Here is a 21,717-nt window from a genome sequence, read left to right as displayed (position 1 = left end):
CATTTCTGTGACATTTAAATATGAATACATTTCAAATTCAGCTGCATTTACGTTGTGGTAGAGATTTCTGAAACTCAAGTCATGTATTGAAATACAGACAATACTCAGCTCATGTAAACTGTGCATGGTTACCAGCACTTCATTTCAGCTGACTTGCACGTATGGAAAATACAGTCCTTAAATCTATACAAACATTTACTGAATCTTCGTGTGCTTACTCAGATGTAAGTTACACCAAGTTCAATGGAGCTTATTCCCAAGTAACATGCATAGGAGTTCAGCCTTAGTTTTAAATAATAACAACAAAATTTTTAGAAGTCTACTAGAAACAAATGATGTATATTACCAGGAAGAGTAAAGCCCTTTAATAGCTTGTTCTTGATCACTCCACCGAGTTGGGTTTTCATATTTACAAGCACGGCCACCACATGCCATGGAACACTGCATATGACCAGGAATAACATGGCGAAGGCGTTCGCCAACCTTCGTGTATTTTGCAGTTGGGCGCCTAGATCTTCCTGCAACGAACAACGTGAGACAAAATAAAACCTTTCAACAAGCTGAAATTCCTAACCAAAACTTTTGTGCAACATATCAACAAAAACAAGTGTGTACAATATATATTTAAAATGGAACATAATCAGCAAGGTCATAAAAGCTGAGAGCTGGTTTCTGTTGCAACTTTTTCTGCTTGAAGTCTTTCTATGTAGCATTTTCCCAATGAAGCATCATAAATTCTTACCTAGAACAAGCATGTGATTTGTTTAGTTTGTTTCTCATGAGGAACAAAGTTGTAAAAGTCCTCAACTAAAAATGCTTACATTAAGTTTTTATTATAAAGTGCTAAGCAAAAAGTCAAACATTCACTATGGTAAAAACATGTTGAAATCCTTTGATCATTTATACATGCTTAATTATTAGAACAAGTTTACACACACACACACACACACAAATCATAAAAACTCAAGCATGGTTTACAGAAAGGAAACTGACAATACTTTACTTTTTTTCTCAAGGAAAGCAGCATTTAGTTCCTCGGGACTGATAGAGGAAATGGCTACCATAACTCTGTGTGTAGAAGTCGAAAGGACCTCTACCACTGAGCTCCGTCGCCTCTGGAGCATCCGGAGATGAGGATCAGAGGAAGAATGTCTCCGGCCCTGAAAGAAGTTGCTAAAAATATCCACTGTCAAGCGCCTCCTGGGTGAACCTTGCATGGTCTCCTACTTCTTGGAGCAGTTTAGAGGAAGGAAGACAAACTGAATGAGAAACCTGATTTGCCTGATACTGAACTTGCACAGAGACATGCATCTTTCTGTATGATCTAACAGCTTTTCAGGATAGGCTAATCTGTCTCCATGGAAACCAACAATGAACTCACTGATGGCAGCTACCCTTTTGGCAGCTAAATTCTATATACATTGATTCTGTATGGGACAAATTGTTCCACTGCTGATGACGATTAGAATCATTTGAAGCAGATAATTCTGAAATGGACCAGGAGCTCCCAAATAGTTTCCCATGAACAGATAGGATTTCTGGAAGTTGAAGCACTAAATGTTGATATCCTTGAGCAAGAAGAGGCTCCTTCATAGCTCTCTCAGACATAAATACTTTTTGGTGGGAGAGGTCACAAACAACCTATTGCAGGATTATAGATGGAAATCAGAAGTGTATGGAGAATCTATAAATTGATACAAGAGGAAATAAGTTGCTCTCTGAAAGACATATAACATGCTCATTGTTTAATGAATTATCATCTATTTTGTTTAGTGTTAGTGTGGAAATAAAACTTTCCAAAGAAACTGGGGAGTTCTGAAAGGCATCCAGCCAATCACTTACATGTAATCTTCAGCACAGAAAGGCAAGATTCCTCTGAAAAAACAAGTTTTAAAGCAATGTGTAGATACTTCATACTTGAAGGATGGACAAATGTGGAAAAAATACATCCATATCCTGAATATCCTCGAATCAAACGCAAGAACAAAGCAACCCTGTTAATGTCTGGATGTACTGATGAACAGATATTTCAGCAATCCCAAAATCAATTTGAACATTCACTTACCACGACTCCAACAGTGTTCTACATTATGGGGCTCCACCATGTATACAGACTGTGTAATTAAGGATAGCACACTCACTATACCATACCACTGAAGATGAGTTGTGTGAATACACCTTAATTGCTATCTGAAAACAGTAACTTCAGTAACTGTCACTGAAGGGAGCTAAACAGCCTGTTAAGTAAAACATGGCAAATGTTTTAAGCCAGTTTAAGTTCAGCTGGGTTACCAATCTAAACGCCTCTACACCCCTGTTTATGAGTTTTAAAACCCCCCATGCAGAGAGAGCATCACACCCTGTCATCACAACTACACAGAGAAAATGTATGGGCTTGGGGGCCATGCTGGTGTCCAATCTTCGGAAAGCTCTGCTTATATAATTTCTCCCTTATGGTTATGCAATTTGTTGGGGGGATTTATAAACATGTACCAGAGCTTCAGGGGTGTAGCAAGGTTGGAGTGGGCCCAGAGACAAGATTTTAAAATGGGCCCCTCACTGATATACACACACACAAACACACTTCACAATATATAGTGCACTCACATCCCCATTATGAATACGGTGAATATCCAGTGCACATTGAATCTAGTTTTTTTACTCTCTGCTACTGCTGATCTCCAAGAGACTCAACATAATTCATAGGGGGTGCAACATGGGTGGGTGAGGAGTCATGTGACGTGCCTTTGGGGTGGCCCTCAAGGGTGGCCCTGTCTCAGAGCATGCAGAGGCTGACAACCCATCACGTTGAGGATGCCCTCCCTATACCATGGGGAAAGTATGGGGTTATATTAATTCATCATGTAATTGACGGCAAACACAAAAAACCTTTCAATCGTCTTCTTTTATTCTACCAAGCATGTTTTTGGGGATGTGGTGGCTGATATCAAGGGTAGCCCAACGTTGACATTAGGGACCTGCTGGGGCTGCTGAACAACTTGAAAGGCTGCCATGACAGTGTAGCACCACAGAGCTGTTGTGGAACAACTTAAAACTGCTTCTAGGCAGTCACAGAGCACTTTCCCCATCATTTCCAATGGAAGGAGCACTCCATGACCGCCCAGAAGCAGATTCAAGCCATTCTACAGCAATCCTGTCATGGTTATCTTTCAAGTTGCTCAGCAACCTCAATGGGTCCCAAACGTCAATGTTGGGATGCCCATCATGTCAGTGTTCTTGCTATATGCATCTAACCTGCGGCTTAACTGCTTATTTAGTCAAAACTGACATCAGTTATTTCTATACAAATTCTGCATATTTAACATCATTGACATATGGGAATCAAAAGCAATGGATTTTAATGGTGGTCATTACTGCTTAATTCTAACAAATTATATCAAATAATAAACCTAAACAAGTAGAGTAGTTAATTAGAAATTTAGAATAAAATAGAATTTTACTGATTCGTCTAACAACCATATCAAACGAGTAATTAACTAGCAAGCGAGAGATCTGCACATTTTTATCTTCACTGACCGTACAAATAGTATGCCAAAATGGTGAGTCAGAATTACAAGCCATGACAATGACCATTTGTTAGCCTGTGTTTTCAGTATCATTCCACGTTTATATTGTGCTATTATTCCAGCACTGCTCCTAACACAGCTGCCTATCTTCCATCCTATTCGCATGTGTACATCTAAAGGAAGGCCTAAGGACCAAATTACACATTATGTTAAACTCAGTTTGGCTTTTTTGTTTGAATGCTTTTTTTGGAGGGGGAGTTAAAAATCAGCTACTGGGTGTGTGTGCCAATCCAATGTTTCCTTTCCATCAATTCTATTAGGACTCCTTGTGCCGAGGGATGTGTCCTCCCAGAGGAAACAGCAGCTATATCTCAGAAGAATCCCCATCCAGCTATATGTTTAACAAATGTGTAGTTTGGCTTGAATTTGGTTCGACTTTTGCTGCTAGAGCAGTAAATTGAGAAGGACGGCTTTTCCACAGATGTCCCCATTAAAGTGGCTTGTTCTCTTTTCCTTCTCTGAGAAGGGCCTGGCTTTTCCACAGATGTCCCCATGCGCTTTGGTTGCTCAAGAAGAGCAGGGTTAAAAGGACAGGCAGGAGTGCTATTGGGGTAGGAAGGTTAGAAAGGGTGATGTAACAGGCAAGGGATTCCAGCAACAGTGAGAGTTCATGATGGTCAGTAGATGGTAGCTTACTGCCACATCTGACACATTTTTTGAACTTTTTTTTAAAACTGTCCATAACCCCTGCTAACTTGGCAAAGAGGCACCTTTTAAAATGGTGACTCTCTTTATTTAGCAGGGGGAGAGTAACTGGCCCAATCCCCCTCCAGCACAGAACCTCAAGTGACTGTTGCTGGTGTGTATCTTTTAGATTGTGAGCCCTTTGGGGACAGGGAGCCATCTTATCTGTTTGTTATTTCTCTGTGTAAACTGCCCTGATCCATTTTTGGAAGGGTGGTATAGAAAGCGAATTATTATTAATTATGATAATAATAATAGAGTCAATTTTATGCTCTGAAGTGAAACAGAGTGAAGTTGACTAGAGAGTGGGGGGGGGGGGAATACAGAAACACAAAGGCAGACTCAGAACAAGAATTTCTCTCTCACTTTCCAGCGATTGTAAATAGAAGAAGTACTACTTCTCCAATTTCCATTTCTGCAAGCAGTTGGAAAGAAACTAAAGAGACTGGTGGTCCAACTATATTGGGGCTTAACTAAAGGACATGTGGTGCACAAGAGGGCAGAGTTCAAGTACCCTAACGTGCCTGCAATCTTCTTGAGCAAGTTACTGTGCAGGTGTGAAACCACTTAGTATGAATACACGAGGACCATGACAAAGATGAAAAGGATCATGGCAGGGGAAAGTGGCTGTGAAGAACAGGTTTCTCAAAAGGGTGTCACAGCACACCATCAAGTGAGTAAAGCTACCATCTACTGACCATCATGAACTGTTGCTGGAATCTCTTGCCTGTTGCATCCACTTTTTCTAACCTTCCTACCCCCAATAGCATTCCTGCCTGCCCTTTTAACCCTGCTCTTCTTGAGCAACCAAAGTGCATGAGGACATCTGTGGAAATGCCAGGTTCTTCTCACTTGGAGAAGGAAAGGAGAACAAGCCATTTTAATGTTGTTTTGCTAGAATGTTCAAGCCTAGATCTGATTTTAAGGAATCTCAACTTGTGCCATTTTCCTGTGGGTGCTATATACAGTCTGTGGATTGTCTGCTAAAACATGCCTTCAGGGCACCTTTTCATCAAAAGTGCTCCACCATAAACTTAATTTTGGTCATTCATTGTTTCAACTTCCCATGTATACAATTGTTATAATTACTCACACTTATACCCCATCTTGCATCTAAGGACTCAGGTACATAAGATGCTCCACCTTTCTCCCCTCACAAAAAACCTGTGAGGTAGGTTAGGCTGATAGTGTGACTGATCCAAGATCACCCAGTGAGATTCATGGCTGAGTGGAGATTGAACACAACTTCACAAATGATTGGTCTCCTCCTAATCATTATTCCATACTGGGAATAATATTGTGTTGTAGGGTTAAATTTTAATAGTTAATTGATTTTAGTTTTGTTTTAATGCAAACCACCCCGAGCCATTTTTGGAAGGGCGGTATAGAAATCAAATCAATCAATCAATCAATCAATCAATCAATAAAATGATAAACAGATTGTTGAATACTGGAAAGATATAATTTTATTTCTCTATCTATCTAACACATTTGTATACCACCCCAAACGCAAGTCTCTGGGTGGTTTACAACAAAACAATAAAAACAACAGATAAAAAGATTAAAACATTAAAACAATTAAAATTTAAAGTGTTAAAACTATTAAAAACACAATTAAAACATTATCTAATTAAAAGCCTGGGTGAACAAATTGTCTTGACTGCCTTTTTAAAAGTTGTAAGAGATGGGGAGGCTCTTATTTCAGCAGGAAGTGTGTTCCAAAGCCTTAGGGCAGCAATGGAGAAGGCCCGTCCCTGAGTAGCCACCAGACAAGATAGTAGCAAAGGCAGACGAACCTCTCCAGATGATCTCAATGGGCGGTGTAGTTCATAGAAAAGAAGGTGTTGTCTTAAATACCCAGGGCCCAAGCTGTTTAGAGCTTTATAAGCACAAAACCTGAGGCACAAATGACTGGGCTCAAACAATCATACTTCAGACACACTGAGGTCATTCACACAATCAAAAACTGTGTTCTACCCAGGTTTGGGATCTGTGTGTGCTCCCAATTTTTGCTTGTGTGGAAGCAAAGTTAGAGGAAAACCTGGGTAGAAATGATTGTGAGGAAGCAAGGTAGGGGGAAAAGCTACCCAGGTTTTCCTCTAACCTTGCTTCCACACATTCACTTCTACCCCAGTTTCCCTCTTCTTGCTTTCACACAATCACTTCTACCCCAGTTTTCCTTGCTTCCACACAAGCAAAAATTGGGAGCAGACACAGCTCCCGAACCTGGGTAGAACACAGTTTTTTATTGTGTGAATGACCTCATTATGTGAAAACCCAGCTCCCTTGAGTCCATAATGCTAAAGCTGAAGAAAAGGGAAGAAGAGGATGACCAGCAGCAAGGAGGATGGATTCGATTACAACAGCAATGAATGCACCACTGAGAGACATTAAAGGCCAAGTTGAAGACAGTTCATCCTGGAGAGAATCTATCTATGTGGTCGCTAAGAATTGACACTGACTTGATAGCACTTAATCAATCAATCAATCAAATCAATCAGATTATAACCAAAACATTGTATTTTGCTCAGAAACTTATTGGCAACCAGTGTAGATCTTTTAAGATAGAAGTGATATGGTCTCTCCGAGATGACCAAGAGACCAACCTGGCTGCTGCATTCTGGACTATGTACAAAGGCAGCCCCACATAGAGCGCATTGCAGTAGTCAAGTCTGGAAGTGACCAGCAGATGTTCTGAGGTCATTTATCTCAAGAAACAGGCCCAGCTGGCATATCAGACGAAGCTGATAAAAGGCACCTCTGGCCACTGCCTCAACCTGGAATACCCGGGAGAGGTGTGTGTCCAGAAGCACCCCCAGACTGCGTACCTGTTCCTTCTGGGGAAGTGTGACCCTATCCAGATCAAAATCATAGCCTGAGTTCCGACCCTGCACAATAAGTACCTCTGTCTTTATCTGGTTTCAGCCTCAGCTTGTTATCTCTCATCCAGCCCATCACTGCTTCCAGGAAGGCATTTAGGGAGATTATGCCTTCTCCTGATGATGTTGACATGGAAAAAAAGATTTGTGTGTCATCAGCATACTGATAACACCCTGCACCAAATCTCCTGATGATCTCTCCCAGTGGTTTCATGTAGATGTTAAACAACATTGGAGACAATATGGAGCTCTGAGGTACACCATACCGAAGTTCAGTTTTTGAAGAACAACAATCCCCGAAAGACACCACCTGGAATCTACCCGAGAGGTAAGAGTGGAACCACTGCAAAGCAGTGCCTCCCACCCCCAACCCCCTCAGACGCTCCAGAAGGATACTATGGTTGATAGTATTGAAAGCCACCGAGAGGTCCAAAAGGACCAACAAAGTCACACTTCCTCTGTCAATTCCCAACTGGAGATCATCCATCAGGCCACCAAGGCAGTCTCCACCCCATATCCCACCCAAAAGCCAGATAATCAGTCTAGATAATCAGTTTCATCCAAGACTTCCTGGAGTTGGGAGGCCACCACCATCTCAATTAGCTTACCCAACCACACAAGGTTGGAGACAGGCCTATAGTTGCTCAGTTCTGAGGAATCCAAGACAGGCTTCTTCAGAAGTGGTATAATAATTACCTCCTTAAGGCAAGGAGGCATCTTGCCCTCCCTCAGAGATTTATTATCTCTAATAGGCCTTCGACAACAACCTCCCTGCCAGATAGTAATAGCCATGTCGGGCAAGGGTCAAGGGAACAGGTGGTGGGATGCATTGCTCCAAGCAGCTTGTCCACATCCTCACGAGTCACAAACTGAACCTGATCCATCCTGACCACATAAGAGGAATCACTTATACAATAAGATTTTATCCACACAAAAAACTCATTAAAGACGCCACAGAGGGTAATAGATGGTTCCAAACTCTGATTCAAGGGAGGAGGGGCACTTACTAGCCCTCTCACAACCCTGAACAACTCCGCTGGATGTGAATTTCCAGACGCAATACAGGCGGAAAAGAATCGCTTCTTTGCTGCCCATATTGCCAGAGCATAGATCTTCGAATGTGCTCTATGTTGTCGGATTCGAGTTGAGTCTTTCTCCACTGTGTTCCAGTCGTCCACCTTGCTGCTTCAGCCCTCACTGGTGGCGGGTCCACCACCACAGGGCAGCAGCCATCTCTGGGACGCAGATGTTAAGGTGTCTTCCTCCCTACAAGGCTCCTGGCAACTGAGGCACAGGGCAGCAGCCATTTATAAGCCCAGAAAGATAGCTAATCTGGGCAGTTAGTCCTCAGAAACTGATGACTCACTCCCCCCAGGCCCCAATCCAGCACAGACTCACCCACAGGGCAGCAGCCACAGCCCCACACGTTAGGGGGCACTCAGGCTGGCAGGCTGACAACAGCAGACAGCAGCTATACAGGCTCTCACCACTGGACAGCAGCTGTCTCTGGGAAGCAGATGTTAAGGTGTCCTCCTCCTTGCAAGCCTCCTGGCAACTGAGGCCTTGTGTATAATTGCGTTAACACGATACTTTAAAAACAAAAACTATTGAGGCTATTCACACACACACATGCAAAACTGAGCTAAGGGAGCCCAACCCAGATTTTCACATGCGTGTGAAGCACCAGGATAAGGTCCAATCCCGGCAGCACCACGGTGGCAAACCCATCTACAGAGCCACCTTTGAAAATAGGGTTAGGAAGCAAGCACTCTACTAATCCCGTTACCTTGATCGTGTTTCAGCCATGGCTGGCAAACTCGGGGAGGGGGGATAACCATAATGCACCACGCACTCGTGTGGTGCATTATTGGAGCTCCAGGGGGTGGGGCGACACGTGGCATCACGTCCCGACACCCTGGCCCTCGGAACTGCTGGCAGCAGCCAGTGCTTATCTGGCCAGGCGATCTGCCCACCCAGGAACCGCGGAGCAATTGTCTGTGGGGAGGGGCTTCCTCGTATGTGGATAGGTAAGTGTTTTGGGGCTTCCTCCCCACAAACTGGGTAGCACTTTCTCACTGCTTGTGAGAAAGGGCTCATAGATTCACACCTCCAATTTATAATTTAGAGTGGTCAACATAAAAACTAGACATATTGTGCAAGACATAATTCCCTCGAACCCTGAGGATATTGAAATAGTATCTCTTGCGTTTCTTTATTCTCTACTGGTCCTATTTTCAAGATTTCATGTACAGTACTAAAAATCGTATTTTAAAAAGCAATTACCTGAACTCATGGCTGCAAGATAGGAACTGCTGTTGACCAGAGAACAATAAGGTAATTCACTTTGCAACAAGACTCCTGCAGCCATTGCAGTACCTGTTGAAACAGAGCATTTGTCATTCTAGCCTTGAATACTTTTTCTACATTTCCTGCACTTTTTGACAGAACAGTATCCTTAAAAAGAACCACAGGAGGGAAAATTAGGATTGAAAATGCAACAGACATCATCAGCACAAGCAGAAGGTTGGGGGGGGGGGGCGCTGTTAATCTTTTAGATTTCTATGCTGTAAATACATGTACACATATATAATATTTTATATACAAAAAAAGATAAAAGAAATTATTGAAACTCCTTGAAACTGAAATGTATTAAACCGCCTTGGGGTTGTCTTTTAACGAAAGGCAGTATATAAATGCAACAATAAATAAATAAAATTAAAAATAAAAACTCTGCCTTGTACAAAAATGTATACAAGAGCACCAGTTGCAAACTAAATCTTGAAATTACATTGATGGATTCATTCCAGCAACATACAGCTCAGTATTGTCTTCTACACAGACTGGCAGTGGCTTCTCCAAGGATACAGGCCGGAGTCTCTCTCAGCCCTGTTTGGAAATGCCAGAGAGGGAACTTGGAACCTTCTGCATGCAAGCATACAGATGCTCTTGCCAGAGTGGCTCCATCCCCTAAAGGGAATGACTTACAGCGCTTACATGTAGCCTCCCATTCAAATACAAACCAGGGCAGACTCTGCTTAGCAAAGGGGATAATTCATGCTTGCCACCACAAGACCAGCAATCCTCCAATGTGCTCTCTAATTTTTTCCATCTGTTTGCGGAATGAATTTTGTTCTGAGCAGCAGTATCAAGACAGTAGGTGTGCACATGCATTCAGAATGGGGCTTTCTTGATTCAACCTGAGTGGGATCTAAAATTAACTGAGCTGACATTAAAAAACAAACATGTGAGTGCACGCCTTCGAGGGAACACTGCTCTCCTTCCATTATTCCCAATTACTTCTGTATTTTCAAAAAATACCCACAGGGTATTTGTCTTATGTCATTTCATAAGACAAGGTGAGGCAGTCATCTCTGGCAATAAAATTGGGGTGCCAGCAGGGCAGCAAGCTCCCCCCCACCTTTGAAGCAGCTCTTTGGACTGATCTGAGCATTGCAAGCTTTGTAAGGACCACCCCTCCTCACAATCTTTACAAAGCTTGCAAGAAGCGAGAGGAGAGGAGTGAAGTCTTCCTTCCTCCCCATCCCCCCGTTTTTGAAGCTTTCAAGGGTTTGTTTTTAAAGGGGGCTGTTCCCCACCTGAGGCATGGGGCAAGGCAGCATTTCTTGACTCACCTCAGGTGCTGCAATACCTTTGGCTGCCCCTGGATACCTATATGCCCCTAAATATGAGGACTTTGTATGTCATCACCTTGAATTATGCTTGCATCAATAAGTGGAAGTATAGACTCTAGAGCAGGCCTGCTCAGCTTAGGTCCCCCAGCTGTTTTTGGCCTACAACTCCCATAATCCCCAGCCACAGTGGCCAATAGCCAGGGATTGTGGGTGTTGTAAGCCAACATCTGCAGGAGGGCTGAAGTTGAGCAGCCCTACCTAGAGCATGGATATTAACATGCTCCTCACAAGAGATGAATGAATGACCAATATATTCTACATCAGCTGAAGCTCCTAAGCAGTTAAAAAGACAGCACCCCCACTTAAAAGGCATTACTTGATTCTAGCACTGAAAATACAAATCTGATTAATAAGGTGCAGAAATTGTATGAATAAAGCAGTATACAAATATTCTCAAGAATAATCAAGAATGATATATTTATCATATTTATACCACCTGTGTATCTCTATACACAATTTAAAACACAACAAATATCAAACAGAATAAGAACAAAACAATTTCACAGAATAAAAAGTTAAAACAATTTCATGGGATAAAAACATTTAAACCATTTAAAATTAATTTCAGTTAATTTGAGAAAACAGATGTGTCTTGATTGGCAGGGAGCATATTCCAAAGCCCTTGGATAGTCACACAAGGCCAAGTCCAGATTCTATATATCATAAAATCAGAACAGTGCACCATACTCAAAATTATGTTTAAGTTGTATTTCTGAACATCAAAATGACCCATAGCATGAGAAAATGCACCATGGGCAATCACTGCATGAGAAAGTGCACCATGGGCAATTAAATACAGATAATTAAAGAGATTTAGCTAGTTTCTTCTCATTAAATATTTCCAGACTTTGGAATTCCTTGCCGCCGCCGCCCCCCCCACACACACACCCACACACCCTGCCATCCCCACAAACTCTGAATTGGTATTTTCTTTTTTACATGGGCAATGCTATTTAATTCAGTTTGCTTGTTTCCAGAATCCTGCAAAGTTTGGCTGTTGGGGAAAAGAGAAAGAAAAGGACCTGCAGATTCCAAATGCTGTCAGTCAGCTGTTCTGGCTTTTGTATTATGAGTAATACTCAGCCTCTGCATTTGTATTAGAAAGGTAAGTGGGATGACTAACCTCAATAGAAAACAAGAGGTTTTTAGAACTTCATTTGCCTATTCTCATCAAAAAGTGACAGGGAACAGAATTCTTCCCCCATGCAGCACTACATAGTTATTATATAAAAGTGCCTCATCCTCAGTCACTCATTAACAGGTTTGTTCAAAATTACTAGGATACTTTAAAAACACATCACCAAAATCTTACACAAACGTTTTCTAAACACCCTGCTGATGAAGAGTAAAATTGAAAAGGACTTTTTTACTGTTCTCCCTCCCCCAGAAATGGAAGTCTTGAAACCTTTCTCAAACAGCAGCAGCAGCAGCTTACACACTGCCACAGAGCAAGCCAGGGCACAAATAGGAAGGACCCCTTAACTGGGCTGCAGGAGTTCAAATCCAGCTTTATCTTGGGGGTGGGGGGACTTCTAGTGACAGCCGTGAAGATATCCACACCCACAGAAAGCAAATTTACAGAGATGTGGGTTTTCCATAAAATTTATAATTGAAAAATGTATTAAGAGAAAAGCAAGCACTGTAAGTTCATAGAATGCTTTAGTTTTACATCACTAAAGGTTAAGGAGGGTTTTTTGTTAGTTTTCTATGAAAACATAATGTCATGATTATGAACAAAAGTAACTCGCATCAAAAACTGCTTCTTAAATACATAATTTTGATAAGTAATCAAATATTGCATGTTATTTCAGGCCATGTTCTTAATTCTCCTGACAAGCTAATAAAGCCATATGCCTTTGGATAGTCCGGCTATTGGGCTAATCAGATCAACCGCATTTATCCATGTAACATGCAGCTCCACTGCCATAACAGCTAAGAAACAGACCCTTAATCTCAGAAGCCTGGTTACGTGCCATTAGCAATGTTTTATCAGAGCACATTCAACTGTATTTCCCCCACCTCCTGCAGTTTTTAATTTAACACGCGTAAGGCAAGCAAAGTATAGCAATACAAATGTATATTTAATCATTGCCTTAGGAAAATTTATCACTTACTGTCTACATACATACCCTTGACACCATCCCCACCTCAGAAACCCTTATTAAGCTATGGAGAAACATCACATACTCAAAAGTTTTGTATCAAAAAATTGTTGCATTGGTTACACTTAGTGACTATTCAATACACATTAATCATTAAGAGAGAAAAGCATCCCAACCAGACCTCGCCCCTGAACAAGCCCCATCAGTCAGAGCATCATTGGGACTAACTGATGGGACATATTCAGGGATAAATTGTGTTTGGGATTTTTTTCAATGATCATTGTTCATAATTTGCACTAAACTGATCACACTTGATTAGACTGATCTGTATGCCTTGCTATCAATTAAACTCCGGCAATTTGGACCGAAGTGATACCGAATCTAATGTTGATATATAATCTATGATGTTCAGATTATTTATGTCATTTTATCCAAACAAGATAATTAACCAGTGACAATACTTAATTTATCTCAATGTCAGCAACTGACTCCCTTTCCCATGCCTTGTCTTGTGCTTAACCACTGGATTTCAACTGTATTGCTTACGCCAAATATTTCCTGGTTTCCAACGGACTGCTGTGCTAAAAGCATGATTCACACATAGAGTTCAAGAGGTTACAGGTTAAATCCCAGATTAACCCTGCTCCTGTGTGGAAACGATGCTGAGAGATCTATGTATATTAAGGCAATAGTCTCTGAGCTGGGGCAAAAGTGGTCAAGAGTTCTAATCCCACTTCGCTGCTGACTGCACTTCCTTCTTTGCCCACATCCATTTAGGTAACACTGTGAAGTTACTTCTAAAAGAGATCATTGATTGCAAATGTAAGCTATGACGAAATTGCTCAACAGCTGCTTCATAATCTGTCTTCATAAATGGGACAGATTACAGGCACTCCCCAATTTACAAACATCCAATTTACAAACCAACAAACAAAGCTCCATAACATATTAGATTACTGAAGTCCCCAGTTTACATATGCCAGCCCACACGTACAAACAAGTTATTCCGCATAGGAACTATATGCGTGCTGAGTTATGAATGTATTATTCTAACAAGTTAAGTTTATTATAAATAGTGTTTTGTATTGTCTCTCCCCCCCCCCTTTTTTTGGTCTGTTATGATTTAATGTGTTGTATGTTTTGATCTCATGTTTAAATGTTGTGTTGTAAGCCACCCAGAGAACAATCTGTTATGGGACAGCTAACAAAGTTTATTTTTTATTATTGAATTTACAATTAACAAACTTTTGGAACACAACCCGTTTGTAAATTGGGGACTCCCTGAATTGACCAAGACTGCAATTTTGCTCTATTAGAGTCACTGAAAGTTTTATTTGTAAACTTCAACAGATTCAGGATTGCACCCCAGGGCTCTGATGATCCAACAGATCTCTTGCACCTCAAATGTTTATGCATCCACCATCTTGGATCAGGGTGGATGACATCATTACAAACTACACCATTGGGGTGTCCCTGTGTGTCACTCACTACAACTGTATCAAATCTGGTTCAAATTGGTTAGACAGTCTTTAAGTTAGTACACTTGCACCTAAAAAGTTCACACATTCACCATCTTGGAAATGGGTGGATTACATCACCACAAACTACACCACTGGGTCATCACTATGTGTCCATATAGCTGTATCAAATTTGGTTCAAATAAGTTAGACAGTCCACAAATTAGTGCACTTGCACCTCAAAATTTTACTTGTCTGCCATCTTGAATTGGGTTGGATGACATTGTCACAATCTACACCATTGAGGTGTCCCTATGTGTCCCTACAGCTGTAGCAAATTTGGTTCAAATCGGTTAAGCGGTTCACAAGTTAGCCCACTTGTGCCTCCAAAGTTTACGCATCTGGCATCTTGAATCGGTGTGGGTGACATAATCACAAACTAGGTGACTGAGCTGTCCCTGTGTGTCATTCTCTGCAACTGTATGTAATTTGGTTCAAATGGGTTAGACAGTTCACAAATTAGCCCGCTTGTACCTCAGATGTTCACATGGCCACCATCTTGGAGTGGATGACACCATCACACACTACGTCATTTTGGCATCCCTATGTCTCCCTGCAGCTGTAGCAAATTTGGTTCAAATCAGTTAAGTGGTTCACAAGTTAGCTCACTTGCACCTCCAAAGTTTACGCAGCCACCATCTTGGATCAGGATGGATGACACCATCACAAACTATGCTGTTGAGGTGTCCTTATGTGTCCCTACAACTATACCTGATTTGGTTCATATTGGTCTAGGCATTGCAAAATTGATGGGGGGGACCACATGGACACACACAGAATGCCAGGTGATCTCATAAGCCTACTGGAAAGTAGGCTAAAATGGTTTCATTGTGAATCTTGCATAAAAGATAAAGTGTGGGGTGGGGGGTTTGCTTTCCAAAGCCTGTGAGCAAAGTTTTTCAGAGATGTAACTTGAAAAACTGCATCTCAGAAGCAGACTCTAATCTATGAAAACTCATGCCACAAATGAGTTGACCATTTTTAAGATGCCGTAGGACTACTGCCTCTTTTAAAACTTGCAATTCTTTCTCCACTTTTATAATAAAGTTTCTTGGACTGAAAATTAAAATAAGAAACTTACTAGTCAAAATCTATACTTTCTTCATATTTTGGGTCTTGTACCAGCAAACAAGTGTCTCCCCTTAATCATCAACCGGAGTGGAGGGAGAAAGCTCCTCCCTTGCTCCAGCTGCTTTTATTCCATTAAAGGAGGAAGCCCCGGCAGCCAGCTTCCCCACCTCTCTGAAGTTTCACTGACTGCAGAGAGGCAACTCTCCAGAATGTTTGAATTCAGACAAGAGAGCAGGGAGAGTGGGTCCACTGGACCCGTGGATCTACATTACGTCCGCCTCTGCTAGCCCGAATTTTGTTGATCGTGAGAATCGCCCCAATGTCTGAGAACAAAATAACTCACCACTTGTCAGCTTGCTATAACACATAGAGTGGACTGGAGAGATTACTAATGGCAAATTATACACTTTTCAATCTCCATTTCCACATCCCACTGCCAAAGATACTGCAGATAGCCACAGCACAACCAAAACATGACTAAGGGTAGGAATTTCATTTAGCATCAGGGAACTCCTACCGCAGTGCAGTGTCTGCTATTGGAATCAACTTGTTCCACACGTAAAATTGTAACAATTGTCTACCATGCATTGGAAGATATAGTAGGAAGGTGGGTGCATCCTATGCCTGTATCTCAAACAGTGCAGCAGTTGAATTCGCTACTTTTTACATTTACTTGTGTAGTATATTTACTTCTGCAGAATTAAGAATAAATTTAACATTAACTTTTTATGTGATAGAATAATCATAAGACCAATGTTACCATTTCATTTTCATACAGCCAACAGTTATTATGAATGTGCCCTGTGTGGAGTTAAGCTGCAGGAATCAGTCTGTTTGGCCAAATCTATGAGTTCCTATGGTCCCACATCAGTTCATATATTTGAACAGTAATAATGGATCAAAGTACAGACTCCAGGTCCATAATTAGTGCTGATCCATTCAACTCTACGGCAGCACTGGACTAACCGTAGTTGCTCTTGTTCTGTACTGCAGGGTCATCAAGAAAACTTGCGGAGTATAGGCTCAGGTCTGCGGATACCATGCTACCATTGGGGATGTACAAACAGGTTCAAATTAAAACCAAACTGGGCATTGCATTGGCAATGCTGGTCCAAGTTAAAACCATGCGGCCTGGTTCAATTCAAACTGGTTCGAAGGCTCGAGCCTCCATTTAAGCTGCTATCCTCCATTTTGTGCCACTTGTGTTGCTTGATTTCATTTGCCAAGCTCATGTTTCCCTGATTGGCCAGTTAAGTCAGCCAGAGTGGTGTAGTGGTTAGAGTTCTGGACTAGGACCGGGGAGACCCAAGTTCAAATCCCCATTCAGCCATGATACTAGCTGGGTGACTCTGGGCCAGTCACTTCTCTCTCAGCCTAACCTACTTCACAGGGTTGTTGTGAGGAGAAGCTGAAGTATGTAGTACACCGCTCTGGGCTCCTTGGAGGAAGAGCAGGATATAAATGTAATAATAATAATAATAATAATAATAATAATAATAATAATAATAATATGAAGAAGAAGGTCTGGCTCTCTGGTGGGCTCTGCAGTGGTGCCACTCCTTGAGAACTGGCACCCTATTGGCCAGGGGGGAGGGTAAAGGTGGGGGCTCCAAAAGGAGGGAGTTTCAAGTTTCATTTAAAGACAAGCCTCTGGCCTTGCAAAATCACTCTCGCTGCAGTCCTTGGCTTGCTGTGCTGGCTGCTGCTTCTACTGGTGAGAGATAGAGTTTGCCTGCAGACTTGTGCTGTGTTTGTTCCCTGGCCTTCAGTCCCACCCCACTTGCCTGTTTTTCTGCTCTCCCCACACTTCCCTCTGCTTTAAACAATTTTCCCACCTGGTGTGAATGTTCGCCTCTACTGCTGTTTTTGTTGTTGTTGTTGTTGTTTGCAGAGTGAGTGAGTGAGTGACTGCCTCTCTCTCCTGTCTCTGGGCCAGTGGTGAGGGGCAGGCGCTTTGGCCTGAGAGGCCTCTCTGGCCCATTTCTCTCACCCCCACCTTTTTTGCTTCTGTGGTGGCTGCTGCTTTTAATTCTGGGCTGAGTTGAGATTAGATTAGAGTCCTCAGCTCAGCAGCTGCCAGTTGTTTTGTTTTATTGGGGGGGAGGGGGTTGAGGCAGGGTTCTTGTTTTCTCTGGAGCAGGTGCTTTTCTTGCTGTGCTTAACACACCGCCTGCTCCAGAGAACTCCAGCAGTACCTCCCCTCTTTCCCTCCCTCACCTATTCCCCACTGTCCTCTCCCCACATCCAGCTTTTTATTTTAAGTTACTCAGTGGTTATTTTAATTTGTGTGGGTGGGCGGGCAACTGGAAGGCTGCTCATTCTGCCCTCCTCCCACCCTAGCTGTGCCCACCTGCTGCCAGCCTGCCACTGGTCAGGAAAGGTTTTTTTTTTCTTCCCCAGACCAGTGTGTGGGGCAGAAGATCTTCTGGATGATGAGGAAGTAAGTGGGTTTTTTGTGGGTTGGGTTTTTTTTTTGTGTGTGTGTGCTCACTTTGTCCTTAGCTTTTGTTAAATAGGGCCTCCTTTCTGCTTTGGGTTGGGGGAGGCATTTTTTCTGTTTTCTTTTTTTGTTTATTGTTTTCGCAGATTCCCTTCCTTAGTTGCCCCCCCCCAATGTATTGTTATTGTATTTTATTGTATTGTTGTGGATGGGTAGGTTTTTTTAACTAGGTTTTTTCAAATAGGGTTTTTTAGATTCGCCCCCTTCAATTCCCCCCCCCCTATTTTTTTAAGCCCCCAGAGTTTGGGAGAGTCTGAGCGCAGTGTGGTGAGCAGAGCTCGCAGCAGGGTGGCAGGCAGAGGTGGGGGGGCATCTCTAAGAAGGTACAGGAGGCCAGGGTAGGGGCAGAGAAGATGGCATGGGGTCCCACCAGTACCCATTGGTGAGTTCTTTGCCCCAGGTGAGGCAGTGGCATGAAGGCTCTCCTATCCAGAAGAGCCTGTTGCCGCCGAGCCAGGTCTAGGACCAGTGGCTGGTCCATCGGGTGCACCACCAGAACGCACCCATTAATGATCCATGGGTTGGGTAATGAAGAGGTTTGGAAGGGAAATGGCTTTCAACTATCAGCATTTTAATTATTTCCACAGAATACTTGAGTATATGAATATTTTTATACATGTGCTTTGCACTTATTAACTTAATATTAAAATCTGAGATTAGTTCAAATTTGCTGCCATCTATGTTGTTATTAAATCTGTAAACAGAACATATTTTCTCTGCTTGAGGATGCCAATATCTTTATCTATATACTTGTTGCCAAATCTTTAAATACCAGTAACTGTAGTTGAAACTTCAATAGAATGAATGATGGGGGGGGATCATCAGGGAAGTGGTGGGGAAGGAGAGGAGAGCTGGTCTTGTGGTGGCAAGCATGACTTGTCCCCTTAACTAAGAAAAGTCCACCCTGCTTGCATATGAATGGGAGACTAGAAGTGTGAGCACTGTAAGATATTCCCCTTAGGGGATGGAGCCACTCTGGGAAGAGGAGGTTTCAAGTTCCCTCGCTTGCTTCTCCAAGAACAGGGCTGAGAGAGATTCCTGCCTGCAACCTTGGAGAAGCCGCTGCCAGTCTGTGTAGACAATACTGAGCTAGATAGACCAATGGTCTGACTCAGTAGAAGGCAGCTTCTTTTGTCCTATGTTCTATGCTCTATGAAGTCATCAGCATCTCAACTGATGTTTGAGATATAAGAATACTATACATTAATGTAGAAGCAAAATTTTAATGCTTCTACATTATTTGAAAAAATAAGTATAAACTGATTAAGAGTCTACTTCTCCAACGGTCCTCAAAGAAATTTAACTGTACTCATATGTGCTTCATGTGACCAAACAATGACATTGGGCAGAACAGACTTTACTACTTGAGGCAATCTCAGAGATACACACATACACAGTGTATATGAAATACTCAGCAAGGGCTTATGCAAGATTAATAGCACAAAAACAGGGACAATAAAGCGAAGAATTCAAAATGGTGTCAGCTGACTGAAGTTAGTGTCATTTTGTAAAGAAGTTTGAAGATAATAATTCATGCATGTTTAAACTGCCTTGGTCACTTTATCAGCCAGGAGAGCTGAAATGTCTAACCAAAATACAGCTTTCACTGACCAAAAAAACCCCAGCATTAAAATATGAATAGTAAAAAGAAACAAATTACACTAAATTTGTATGACGTACACTTGGACACTTTTCTCCAATTAGCAAGTATTTAGAAATGAAGAGAAGTGGATGAAGACTGCGCAGATCATAAATAATTAATAGTGATTCTGTTACCATTTTAAACAATTAAGTAATCAGTGTAGAGAAATTCAAATCATTGTAAGCAAAGACAGCTTTCATGACCCAACTTGCCACAGTACTTGCATTCATTATATTTTAAAATCTCTCCAAGATACACAGTAACGGAATCATTTTTCATAGGAATCAGCTTCCTGTTTGGCTTGAGCTTGCCACATGCACAGTCCAACAGAAAGTAGTCAATCCTCTATATTTGATCATCATTCACAAGGCCATAGCCAGTATTCTGACCTCAGTTACAGAAGTTCTACTTGTAAAAATACTTTACAGTGATTAGTGTGGTACACGAGCTTTGTGTTTCTAACGAGTTGCATTCAGACCCCAAGAAGAGGCAAGGCACCTTGTACAGAGTAAAACTTGGATCATCACACTTTAATAATCAACTATAAATATCTGTCTGCAATATCAATTACTGTGGACCGCAGGTACAAATTTATGACTGGGGTAGAAGTCACCTTGTAATGACGGCCACCTCCTTTCTTGGGAAGGGAAACAGGACCAGCAGCAGTCTCCTGCCTGCTCAAGCCATACACTTGGCTGTGGTAAGGGAGGTTTTCCTGCATTCCCTCCAGCCACTCACACAACTCAATAGCTCAGAGTGGTTGAGAAAAGCAAATCCCTAAAAGTGGGTCAGTTCCCAGACACCTCCAGGCCACAAAGCCTTGACAGGCCATTCCACAAAGAACCACCCCACCCTATTATTTCAGTATAATAGTGGCTCTGTTTGCTCAACAATGATGCTGCTGTGGTGATCCTGCTGTATCCACACTCATCTGTCATTGTGATCAAAGGATGGTCTAATCAACTAATATTGATTAGCTGATTAGATTGTAATTGTTTTTGCCTATTCCATACTAATGTATTTCATGGGCATGGTGATATTTCTACAATTTTTCATACCCAGCACATAAGCAGTATGGGCTGGACTTCAGCACACCAATTTTCCAAATGCAGTATCTCAAACTTAAATTTTTCATGTTATTGAAATATTAACAATATTAATAATTTACCTTGATAGCTAGCAAATCATACTACAAAATGATTCTATTACTGCATAAGGTGATTTTGTTACCTGTAAATTTGCTTTTCTTTTGATTAGGTTAAAATATACAGAGAAAACCTAATGAGTGCAAAACTTGGAAAGCTAGTTCAAAGTTTACCATAGTTAAAAGGAAAAAAATAGTGCCTTAGGCTGAATTCGCATATAATTACACTAAATGTAGAAAGAGATGCCCAAAGATGATTCTGATGTGTAATCATTTTGAATGTTTTTGACACTGGTCATTAAGTCCAGTAGCATTAGGAGGGTGGAGCAAGAGATGTGCCCTCACAGAGAGGCTGCCGAGGAGCTTAGTTAAAAGCTCATGCTACACCTGAGTGCATACATGGGGGGAGATTGTAACTGCTCTCCCCTCTCCCTGCACACAACCGGCTGCAGGACAAACCTCCGGCTGAACCTCTATGGCCTCTATGCAAGAACACAGCTCATCAGTGTTTTCTTGTGTGGCTGTACTCACTGATACTGAGTAGTGGCAACTTCTTCCAGCTAGGATTGCAGCACCTGCAGGCAGGTTTTTCTCTTCATTTTGTCTAAGGCAGCAGCACAGCAAAAGGCAAAGCAGGTCATCCTGCTGCCTTCCTCCCCACACCTTCCTGGCTGGCTTGAGCTCCTCCCGCCCAGCAGAAGTGGAGGCCCCTCATGAGCAAGCAGCAGGGCTGGTCACCATTTGCTTTGATGCCTTACCGCACCTGCCTTCTGCCAGCTCAGAGCTTATGCATGTGGCATGCACAGCAGCAGACTGCCTCTGAATCAACTGCAGCCAGTTTCCCCTCTAAGGCATCCGCAAGTAGGTGCGCTCACAAGTTATTTTTATGTCAGCTCAGT

The 21,717-nt window shown here is 42.1% G+C and overlaps 1 protein-coding gene across 7 annotated transcripts in view; it reads right to left on the bottom strand.

Annotated features, from left to right (window-relative positions):
* PTPDC1 (protein tyrosine phosphatase domain containing 1) overlaps positions 1–21,717 on the bottom strand; it is a 47,724-nt gene that overhangs the window by 15,600 nt on the left and 10,407 nt on the right. For 2 of the 7 annotated variants that reach the window (XM_053297328.1, XM_053297329.1), the window contains exons 2-4: positions 9,434–9,526; positions 7,175–7,267; positions 347–518 (exon numbers count right to left, since the gene is read on the bottom strand). In XM_053297328.1, coding sequence (XP_053153303.1) covers positions 347–518; positions 7,175–7,267; positions 9,434–9,518 — 350 coding nt within the window. In that variant the 5' untranslated portion in view covers positions 9,519–9,526. Of the gene's footprint in view, positions 1–346; positions 519–1,003; positions 1,476–1,842; positions 1,876–7,174; positions 7,268–9,433; positions 9,527–21,717 lie in introns of those variants that run through there. The other 5 variants (XM_053297331.1, XM_053297332.1, XM_053297333.1 and 2 more) reach the window with 4 other exon arrangements.

This window comes from Hemicordylus capensis, chromosome 2 (genome assembly GCF_027244095.1).
Source record: "Hemicordylus capensis ecotype Gifberg chromosome 2, rHemCap1.1.pri, whole genome shotgun sequence".
In the NCBI taxonomy this organism is placed as follows: Eukaryota; Metazoa; Chordata; class Lepidosauria; order Squamata; family Cordylidae; genus Hemicordylus; species Hemicordylus capensis.
Note: the sequence above shows the minus strand (reverse complement) of the source record. Positions and strands in the feature narration are given on the sequence as shown.